General features: G+C 39.0%; 1 protein-coding gene across 1 annotated transcript; it reads right to left on the bottom strand.

Annotated features, from left to right (window-relative positions):
* Positions 1-767: 767 nt before the first annotated feature.
* FOXL3 (forkhead box L3) lies at positions 768-5,099 on the bottom strand. The gene is made up of 3 exons (XM_063932406.1): positions 4,964-5,099; positions 4,073-4,241; positions 768-2,226 (listed from the first exon to the last, which is right to left on the bottom strand). The coding sequence occupies exons 1-3, from the start codon at positions 5,068-5,070 to the stop codon at positions 1,756-1,758; spliced, it is 747 nt and encodes a 248-aa protein (XP_063788476.1). The 5' UTR covers positions 5,071-5,099; the 3' UTR covers positions 768-1,755.
* Between the last annotated feature and the right edge of the window lie 6,974 nt (positions 5,100-12,073).

Raw genomic sequence — 12,073 nt, 5'->3', positions numbered from 1 at the left:
TAGTTTTAAATCAATGTTCATTGATAATAGATTAGGATATTTCTGGATTTTTATCAGTCATTATGCACTGTAATATAACTGAATTATGATATAATAGCTACTAGAATATCACTCATTCAGTTGTTTTTTAAAAGACCACTTAAATTAAAAGAAATAGTTTTCAATAGATGTAAACATGTTTTATAAGTCTGTGTTGTTAAATATTCCATCTCTGATAAAAAAAAAATGGAATATATTTTGTATATATAGATTTGCACTGCTCACATTAAGATATGTTACTCCAGATAGGGGTGTGGGTCATTAGGCCGACAAGATTTAGGTCGACAGTCATTAGGTCGACCACTATTGGTCGACATGCACTAGGTCGACAGGGTGACTAGGTCGACATGGTCATTAGGTCGACATGAACTAGAACAACATGGAAAAAGGTTGACATACGTTTTTTTTTAAAACTTTTTTTGGTGTTGTTTTCTTCGTAAAGTGACGGGGAACACCAATTGGTGCACTGTGTCCCCTCGCATGGCTCGCTTTGCTTGCCATGCTTTGGGCGAGGTTACCGCTCCCAGTTGCAGTCCACGTGGATCGTAAAGTATGAAAAAGTTCAAAAATTTTTGTTTGTTTTTTAAACTCATGTCGACCTTATTCAGGTCGACCTAATGACCAAGTCGACCTAATGACCATGTCGACCTAGCGCATGTTGACCAATAGTGGTCGACCTAATGACTGTCGACCTAAGTCTTCTCGCCCTAATGACCGTAAGCCCCAGATAAAAAGCCTAGCCTTAAGTTGCTCACACAATGTGAGATTTTGCTGGCCCATTATGTCCGTTGTATATGGTCTGAAACAGACATTGATGACAGTCAACATCTTTTCGGGATCTCTTAGATGTAAACTGGATGGCTGGAAACATATAAACAGTCATCATACGATTGGACTGTGTCATGTAGGATCCAGCTGTTTCGCTTGAAATATGAGTATGTCCGTTTACGGCCATGTTTAAGGACAAACACAATTAAGCCAATTAGAATACCCTATAGGTTGTGTAGAAAAACAATGGCTTTGCTACCTGTGAATACAAGAAGGTTTAGTGATAGAAATTTTATATACACAGATCAAATGTCATTCAAATGTTCTTCATTTGGGCCCACAATGGACAGTAGGGGTGTGTGTTGTGAGCATTTGAAGATGTATTAGATGTTCAGAGACAAAGATGGATTACAACATATTTAAATGTGATTCAAGTCTCTAATTTTTTTGTATATAATACTGTTCTCTTTATTTGTCCATAGTGGCAAGCAAACTGACGATTAAGAATTTGCTTACAGTATGTTTACAAATGACTTGTAGGATTTTTTTGTTTTGCTAAGTGTTTATTAATGGCATGATGCTTCTGTTTTTGAACAGTGTTTGCAAAACCAGAACCTAACGAGGCAAGTTTAAGTCCCACTAGCAAAGCACTCTAATGAAGACTTCTGTCTGCCAGCAGTATTTCATTCTTTTATATACTTGCCACATGAATCTATATAAATGTGTGCCAGATACCATGTACAGTAATTTATTCTAGCTCTTATGTTACTAAGTTCTTACATGATCTCTAGCAATTACATTTCCCTATTTTAATTATTTTAATGTCTGAAAACAAAATTTAGTTTTAAGCCGATGCAGTTACACAATTACAGAAGTGGTCGTTGGCAGATGTTTGTGTATGAGAATAACGGTAGGTAAAGAACTGATGTGAAGTTCACGTCTTTAATGTTATAGATTCCACAGATGGAGGTTCCGTGGCTGACAATCCAGAGTGTGAAATTTGTTATTGAGTATGTTATGTTGGGGTCTTAGAACAGGTGATGGGTCTGGAGCTGATAAAATGTAATCAATGCTAAATTTGATCTCTTCAGTCTTTCCAAGAGCCGAGCTGGTCTGAATCTGTCTGCTGGAGATGTTGCTGGAGAACAAACTGCTAGAGTCTACTAGTTTGGTTCTTGATTCCGTTCGGTTCTCATTGCCGGTAACCAGATGTTCTGAAGATCCAATTATGGTAAATTCTCCAGAGTTAGGGTTTTTAGTCAGACTTTGTTTTCTATCCTTCTGAGATTTTTTCATGTTTCTCCTCCTCCGCCTCCTTTTATAATTCCCGTTTTCAAAGAGGTCAAGCATGGACTCACAACCAGAAGCAAAAGACCAATAGTTTCCTTTTCCCTTTTCATTCCCTTCTGTTCTTGGGACCTGCAGGTAGAGGAAGGTATGTCAGAACCCAGACAATGGTAAGTATATGCCCATGTCTTCATCGTATCACAAGTCAATTCACTGGGTTGATCTGAGATGAGTTTTTCAAAAACACACAGGTATGAGAGCATAATTATATTTAGACTACATGTCCTGCTACTAATAGATGAAGCAGATTACAGAACATCATTTGACTCAATAAGATAATTATTTCATTAAAGTAAAGTGTTATATGTGTGCTATGGGGTAACTTTTCTAGAGTTATTTAATAAGGCAGTGTTTCCCAGCCTCAGTCCTCAAGGCATACTAACAGTTTAGGTTTTAAAGTTGTACATGCTTGAGCACAGATGGTTCACTCAAAATAACTTAGGTACTAATTAATTCCCCTGTTTTCAAGTATGGCTATCCTTAAAACCTGGACTGTTAGTGTGCCTTGACGACTGAGGTTGGTAAACACTGTAATAAGGCAGACACATACTCAGTTCAGCATCCCCAGTAAATTCAGTATTTTATACAGTACTATGTAATACTAATAAGTATTTGTGTCTACTCATTGACATTCTCACTTATCTTTTAATTACTCAATGTTTATGAGATCTCTATTTGCAAGATTTATGGAACTATTCAATTGGAAATGCTAGCTCCTATGTTTACAAAGTCTATTTGTAGCACTTTGGCCATTATAGACCTACTGTATTGTCAGTTTCCCAACTCAGAAAATAAAGACCCATTACTTTCTTTTTGTTTGGTGATTGTAAAAAGTCAAAGGTGTTTGTTCTTCCTAATTATGTTAATCCAAATACACCGGGAATCTGAATATTAGCTCAGTATATATTTCCAGTGGAGAAATCCTGTAGACAAAAGACTTCTACAGTACTTTCGTTTTAAACCATTTCATTTCCCATTTGAAAGTAATATGGCCTGCCAAAAACTTGATTGATTGGTGTTGCCTTATTGTTGCCTGTTAATGGCTAAATAATGTTTTGCGGGGAGCTACAACATTGTTTCAAGTAAATTAAAAAAACTAATATCAGTTGTAAATCCCAGCAAAGTTCTGCTGTAGTGAATAGAAAAGGGAGGAGGGTGAGAGAGCTGAGACTACTGTCTTTTCAAACTCAATTGATACAAATCATCTGAAATCTACAGCTCACAAGTAGCTTCCCCCATGTTACTATAATCTAATTAGATGATGGGCAAAAAGTTAACAACAATACATTACAAGGAATTTTATTAGAATTAAGAGGTGACAAATGTGTTGAGTTTATTATTAAATGTCGGATTTCCTAATTTACAGATTATTTCCATTATGTAAAGTATTAATAATGTATTTATTACTGATCTTTTACAAAGCAAACCTTGTTAACTTTTCTTTTCAGATTAAACAAAATACTGTACCTACCCCTAACGGCAAAGAAGTGACAAAATAAAGTTAATATCCTAAAGATGTGGAGTAAGTGGTCGCTTAAGTCATATTTTACAAATATGATGGTTCTGCAAGGCACGGTACATAACTGTTAGCAAATGTCTACAGATATATGCACAGTGTGATGTGTTTTCTGTAACCCCGATCTGGATTCACACTACTTATATTCACAATATTTGCAAATCATTTCTAAAAGAGAAGGTTCCTGTGAATTTACTCTTAATAAAGAAATTAGACAATTAATGATTTATGTATAAACTGCATCAAACCCCTTGTATACATGGAAGTATGTTAGCCAGTAAACCATCACACTTTTGGATATGCTTTAAGTTACTGTATTTAATTGTAAAATCTGATGTACATAAAAAAAACGCACCTAATATTGGCAAGATGGGAAAATATGCCGCACGATAGATGTCTTACCTTTACAAAACAGTTGTTGAGTGACAAGTTGTGTCTGATGGAATTCTGCCATGCCCTCTGATTTGATCTGTAGTATGGAAATTTCTTCATGATAAAGTCATATATACCAGACAGCGTGACTTTATTGTCAGGACTTTGCTGGATCGCCATTGCAATCAATGCAATATAACTGAAACATAAGCACAGATAATCACAAAACGCAATAAGTGAAATGAGAAGACTTTGGTTGTACCATCCTCAAAGTGAACTAATTAGTGATGCATTGCAGAGTTCAGCTTGTTTCATTGCAAATTGTATACACTACACAATCCGTACAGCACTTTATAACTTTATATACAGTACTGTAAGTTATAGGCACTATATAGAAATATATCTAACATTTAAAAAACAGTCTATCATGTATACTATTGTTTAATACGTTAAAATAATCTGCAGTAACAAACATTACAGTAATAATAACCACATGGCATTTACAGAAGAATATATTAAATTGTTATTCACTTATACATAAATCTAAAAATATATTTGAGATCTACATAAATACAGTATATATATTTTATATATATATATATATATACTTAAATATTGCACATATACTTCTATTATATTATACTATTTTTAGATACTATATTATATGCTGTAAATTTGCCATACTTCCATACTTTATATACCGGAAACAGGTAGTTACAGAGTTGCTTCTTTTCAATGTGCACAAATTACAGGTATATTAAAAGTTACAGCGATTCAATTTCTCCACTACCAATTAAAAAAAAAAATGTATAATTGTAAAGTATAATATTTCAGAATGACATCAGGTAACTAAATGGAAACACTACCTGCATGCATTTCTCTAAGCTAGAATAAAAAGGTAATTATACTAAACCTTCTTACCTATAGGCAGGTCTGGTACACTTCTTCTCCTCATCTGAACTGCAAGTTGGGTAATCATCTCCATCATAGTTGAAGCAATTATATGGGTACTGAGTATGGTCAAACATAGTGCAGGTCTCTTTATGGATCTAATGTGGCTCTGTTGTTGTGCTGGGTCCTGTTTGTTCCAGCTCCTGGGAGGGAGGGGGAGATGCTCTGCTGAGCTCTCCCAGCCTAAGCGTGGGCGCCCACTGTACTCCCCTCCCTCTGACTTGGGTAGAGGTTGCTCCTAACTCCCAGACAGCAAGTCTATTGGGATTTTTAGTTTGTATCCAATATGGTTATAAGAAAGACAGCAAATATCTGATTAAATTGAGTAGTTTTATTCTGAACCTTTGAACTCTGGCTTTGTACAACCTTTCACTTTGAGTTTCTGGGTGGTCCTGATGCAGACAGAAAAGATGGTGAGAGGAGGGAGGGTGGGGTTTTTTTTTTTTTTTTTTGCAATGTGCTTGAAACACAAGCAAACAAAAGTGTTCTCTGCACATATGGATATGAAAGGTATTATTTTTGAGGTCTTTTGTTAAGCACTTGTGACTGCCAAGCTATTTTCTGATAAGTGAGCATCCTTTGCAGGCAGGTACCAACGTCAGTAGCAAACATTCAAAGCTCTGATGTTCTCCATGCTATAATAGATAGCAATTCCATTTCTTTTTAATAAGGAGGAAGCAATATTTTCAAAAGAGAACAAACAGAGCCACAGATATGAAGGACCGCTGTCAAAAAGCAAAGTTAAAGGAAAATAGCTGGAGGCTGCAGAACTGACTGTGTGTGGGCTTTGATCTCAAGGATGAATTAGTGTAATAGCCTTCCAACTTAGCATCCAAAATTGTAACAATGCAATAGTATTCTTTTTACTCTTTGCAATGTTTATCAGATGAATCATGTAAACAGAAAAGGCTTTACTGGACCTGTTAGGGACTAAAATAGGTGAAGGGGAGATAAGGCAATGTGTTAATTTTCCAGGCTCTGAGCCAGGCCATCAGCCTGGCAGAGAGAGAGAGGAAGCATAGGGAGCCTTGCACTGTGATGCGTTTGTATAATACTGGAAAGCTGAACATTTTGGAAGGTCAAATAAGTTCTGTATATTTGTTTTTGGCACAGCGTACTTTGCGACAGGCATGCAGCGTGCAATGGAAGATATGTATAATTGGGGGTAGGAATCACTTTGTCTAGACAGTTCTCTGATTTACATTACAGAGTGGGCATTCAATTAAGCTTTGCTTGCTATTAATAGAATGCTTAAAGTATGTTGTATTTTTAGTTTTTTTTTGTTTGTAATGAACCCAAAATCACATCACATAGTCCTGTACCGTAATCACAGACATTTTCTTAAAGGAGCAGCAGCAGTATTAAAAATAGGCTATGATGCATTAGGGTAGTCATACCTCCAATACTGGCCTGATTCCAAAGTGGCAGTGACAGCCTTGGATGGAGCACTGCTCGCACACCCCTAGTTACGGTACTGCTTTAAATTAAAATGGATGTTTTATTTCTGCAGATACATCTGCAGATGTTAGTAAGGGACACTACATAATCTGCAAAACAAGTCTATTACACAGCAGTTCATTTATGTTGCGCAAAAGGCTGTTGAAAGTGGAGTGCACCACTGCACAGACTCCATTTTGCTACTCCTACAGGGAAGCTTCATTCCATGTACCAAGATGGCCACGAAGATACTACTACTACTACGACTACTACTACTACTACTACTTTTCACTAGTGAGGTGCCTTAGGGTGGTTAGCCTGTGTTGGCCTGAGGAGTCCCGCGTTCTGGACTCTAGCCTTAGAATGCTAGGGACCCACCTGATGATGAAGTCAACTGGATGTGGTGGGTGGGCCAATATGTTTTGGGCAAAAATTATGCTAAGTACCTCATTTTTGCTGTATGTTAAATTGCAGAGTTTATTATAATTATTCTGATTAGTGTGCACCTGCAATTTTTCTTAAATCCTTAGGAATTTGTTTTAGAAAAACTGTTGACACAGTCCTACTACTTTGAGCTCCTTAACACTGCTGTCTGGCAGATTGCTTCCAGCTGCAGGCAATAACTATTCTGCCATCCAAGCTTGATGTTCACATTCACTTTTGGAGATACTGGTGTACCATCTCCAATGAGCATGCATAACTCGGACCCACCCATACAGAGCACATAATAATAAGATATGTAGTGCTTACAGTTGCACCGCCATTCACACGCAAGCTACAGTAGCAGCTATGATGCACGCCAGTTTAGGCATAGCACTTTTAACTTTGTTTAACTTTTCACAGTAAAAAGGTGAACTTCACTAATATTGTTTTTATTCTTTATAATATTACTTTAAATGTCACTCAGTTGTCTGCATACAAAATCCCTTTTTAATTGAATTCTAATAATGTTTGCTCTTGAACTTGCCCAGGCAATGCCGGGTACTACAGCTAGTAACTAATAAAGAACAGTCAGTGTGCCACCTCTTGAAATACCTAAGCAGTCCAAGAGGCAGATCTCCATAAAAGTGAGGTCCCTCTCCTTCAGTGAAAACCAGCTACTTTTTGTTTGTTGCAGAGCTACAGTGTATTGCATCTACAGTACTTTACAAGTGGGCAGGCAGACAACCATGCAAGTTGTGCCATTGTGCTGTACAGGGATCTCTAAAACCTAATCCCATGATAACAAAAGAGTCAAAAATAATATACACATGGACAATATTCATATAACATTTAAGAGAATAAGAAACTGCATAAAACCCTTATTTAACTATACTACAGTATAATTTAAAATAAAATAAATATATTTTTCTTTTATTATTCTATTATAGTCCAAATTGGAGGATAAACAAGCCCAAAAAACGCCAATTAAAACCTTACTCATCCAGTACAACCCAGTACTCCCTTGCAGTGGCAGCCAATCACAAGTGGCCAGCATAGGAAAATGCTTTTGATTGGTTGCAGATGATGGGGAGTCCCGTTTACTCCCAGGCGTAATAATTTCCTGGCATTCATGCAAGGCAGCATACATATATTTTCTCTTCCTTTCTATTAGGATACACTCCTCTTCTATGCAAGAAAAGTTTTTTCTGTTCATCCCAAGACCTTCCTTGTTGTGTGCATGTACGAAAATGATGGTGGGTCGTTTGTCACCTCCTCAGATCTCTTCAAGATGTAGAATTATATGAGGAGGTGGCAAATGATGCCATGCCATCATAGCTCCACTCCCCTCCCCCCCGCCATTGGTCATTGTTGCCGGCATTGGCAAGTGTGTGTGCACTTGCCAATGCTGGCACCCCACTGGGTTCTATCGCTAGCTATGTGTCACGGGAGTACACATCGCCCCATGTGTGGGTACCCTAACTTTCAGGTCCATTCTGTTAAAAAAAATCATTAACTTTAAGGAACAAAAACACAATTCCATAATACTAAGTGAATATTAAAGTTGATCTGGATGAATTAAAACTGAAAACAGATTTTTTTGTCAGAAAATGTATAGACTCATGCCAGGTTTTTCCCAAAGATAATGCTCCTTTTGGTAACTGACCTGTAGTTTATGCCAGAGGTTTTCAAATGTGGCCCTAAAGGCACCCCAATGGTACAGGTATTAAGTATATACATGGCTAAGCACAGATAGTTAAACCAAATTCACTGAGGTACTAATTAAGTCACCTGTGGCCAAGCATGGATATACTTCAAACCTGGACCGGTGGGGTGCCTTCAAAACCGCACTTACACCATTGCCAGCAGACCAAGGGACATAGCCAGAACTTTTGTGCCCCATGGCCATTTGTATAACTATAAATTTTGCGATCCACTGCCAAAAAAAACTTTCTGCCCCGTCACTCCACTCTCACAGTACCTGCATGTTGTCAGGGGATCTCCCAGCCTCTGCCGCGAGTCTGCAGTCCCAACGGGGACCTCTGTTTGTACCTGCCCACTTCATATGATTGAAAAATCTCCGTCCCAAAATGGCCACCGACTCTTCTAGCATCCTTAATAACTGTCTCCTCTGAGGCCATTTTGGGAGGGTAATTTTTCCCAAGTTGCTGCTCCTCAGGCTGGCAGCTCCTTTCTGCTGCACTGACTGAGGCGTGGTGGCCTGGGACAGCAGTCCCCACAGTACCCTCAGTGTCCACAAGCAACCCAGAGCCTCCACGCCACTGCAGGGAATGTTGCTATGCCACTGCCCATAGCACTATTTTGAAGGGACCTCTGACTCAATATTTCTAGAGAGACACCTATCCACAGCAATTGTTAATGTTATGCCCCATAATAGTGCCCTAGTTTATTTCATGAACCATAGTAGTGCCCTATTTCACATTAGGTCACATTGTAGTGCTGCCAGAACACATCATGCAACAAATGACCCCAATTCATATGATGACATATAGTTATCATATTCTGTCACATTTAAGTGCCCCCAGTTCATGTTATGCCACACTATAGTGCCTCCACTTCATAGTTTGCCACATTACAGTGCCCCAGTTCATATTTTGTAACATTATAACACCCTCCAGTTTATTTGATACGACATTACAATGAGCAGGTCCAGGGGCATAACAAGATACACTGTAAACCTCTGGGCAATAGTTTGTAAGGGTCCCTATGTACCACCCAATGGTGACAAATTTATGTGACACATATAACTTTGACAGGGAAGGTGGGACTCCATGCACCTATCTTAGCTACACTCTTGATGGCACTTCCATGTTTGGCAAAAAGTTAAATTACTGTATTCTACAGAAAGAGGCACTGGGGGAAAAGTGGTTTAATTCCACAATAAAATTATAATGCAAAAATCATGGCGGAGAAGTAATGGAAGCTGATATTAACATCTGGGAAAAATACACACAAACTCAAACATTTAAAATGTTTTTTTTTTTTCCGGAACTGCGCCAATGTAATGGTGTGCGTCTTTTACAGTCCCAATTCAAATCGGATCTGACTTCTGATGGGTTTTTTAGACCAGAAAATATCACATTTTTTTAGACCAACTGGAAAGCGTCTGTTATTTTTAACAGTTGCACAGTGATAAAATGTCACCCATTGGCACACAAAAGTCCCATGATTAAAGCAGCACACACCCTAAAAAACCCTAGACCTTCAGGACTCACAAGCAACTTATGCCAATTTAAATTATATGTGGCATGGCCAGGGCCATCTTTTCATATGGGCTCAATGGGCAGTTGCCCAAAGGCCCCAGGAGCATAAGGTTCCCCTCTTTCCAGGGGTACCAGATTTTTGAAAATCGGCCCTGGGGAACCGGAAATATTCGACTTCAAAGCAGTGGTCCCCATCCAAGCCTGTTGATAGCTGTTCCAAGCCAGATGTATCAGCTTCTGTCTGATTTAGAGTTTTTCTGAGGCTATACTCCAAAATCTGGGACTGTCCCCTTTTGGTGGACACTGGCAGCTTGTCTCTACTATGCCCAGAACCAGAGATATCAGCCTTCCAGCAGCTGGTCCCTGCACCAGCTCCACACACGTAATATGCAGTTTTATATTTTCATTGGTGGATTGCTCTAGCTCCTGAACTCTGATACCCAAGTCCCCATTACCTCCTGAAAGGTGGGACTCTCTAGTTGTTTAATCATTAAAATCTAAGAAATATATTTCCAGGAACTAGAGATATCTGCAGTCAAGCAAGCTGCCCTCCCACTGGAAAATGATGAATATTAAGCCCACTCCTATCCACACCTCCCCTGCATATTAAATACCCCCTACCACTCTGGAAGTCATATACCGGGGCCCCTTCATTCAGCCCAATGCCCCCTTCTACAGTTTAGTGTTCTCTCTTCCACCATCTGTGCAGTAAAGGCTTAGTTAGCAGAAATTACTGCACCAGGTCCTACATGCTGAGCGGAAGATAGAACACCCCCTACCGCCCGCGGGACATCAAAGATTCAGCTGATAGCACCCACCACTGCTACCCGCTGATGGGTAGAGGTCCCAGTGCATTGCTGTGCCCAGAGCCGGCCCTAGGCATAGGCAAACTAGGCAACTGCCTAGGGCATTTGGTTGCCTAGGGGCACCAGCAGCTTCTGCTGATTAAAATGATATGTGGCATGCCTATATTCTGTGTGTAGCATTTCATATGCAGATACAGCCACAGTCACACACAGTATATAGGCATGCTGCATATCATTTTAATTAGCAGAATCTGCTTGTGCATCCTAGCCACATAGCAATGCAAATAAGATGCCCAACGTTAGCAGAATTGCCAACTGACTCATGCCAGGCATCTCCTGCTGCATGTCGCATTGAGCAAGATTTATGAGGACACATCTGTATCCAAGCAGAGGCAGAGGTAACAGTGTTAGCGGCTGTGTGAGTGCTGTGTGTGGGAGGGTTGGTTGTGCAATTGTGTTTGGCATATGTGTAAGGGGCATTATGTGTGTCATGTGTATAAATACATTATTAATGTGCAGCAAATGTGTAAGGGGCACTATGTGTGTCATTATGTGTATAAGGGCACTAATAATGTGCAGCATATGTATAAGGGACATTATATGTTCCATTATGTGTATAAGGGCATTCATAATTTGTGGCATATGTGTAAGGGACATTATGTGTATTATAGCATTAATAAAGGTTGGCATAATGTGTAAGGCGCATTATGTTTATAAGGACATTAATAATGTGTGCCTTATGTGTAAGGGGCATTACTGTGTGGTATTATATGTATAAATGCATCTCTAATGTGTGGCATTATGTGTATAAGGTGCTCTACTGTGTGGTGTTATGTATAGAAAGGGCACTACTGTGTGGTCTAATGTGAATAAAGAGCAATATGGTGTGGTGTAATGTGAATAAGGAGCAATTCAGTGTGATTTAATGTGAATAAGGGGCACTACTGTGAGGAGTAACGTTTATAAGGTAAAGTGGTAGTACTGTGTAATGTAACGTGAATAAGGAACACTATCACATTATAAAATGTGAATAAAGTTGCAGTACTGTGTGGCGTAATTTGAATTGGGGGTTCTATTGTGTAGCCATGCCCCTTGCCAGCAAAAACACACTCCTATTTGGGCTGTACGCCGAATGTGCGCACTGTTGCTATTTAAAATATAGGGGCTAGGAGCACCAAAATGAGGACTGCTAT

This window comes from Pseudophryne corroboree, chromosome 7 (genome assembly GCF_028390025.1).
Source record: "Pseudophryne corroboree isolate aPseCor3 chromosome 7, aPseCor3.hap2, whole genome shotgun sequence".
NCBI classification, from domain to species: domain Eukaryota; kingdom Metazoa; phylum Chordata; class Amphibia; order Anura; family Myobatrachidae; genus Pseudophryne; species Pseudophryne corroboree.
The sequence above is the reverse complement of the archived record's forward strand: the minus strand, read 5'-3'. Positions and strand labels throughout refer to the sequence as shown.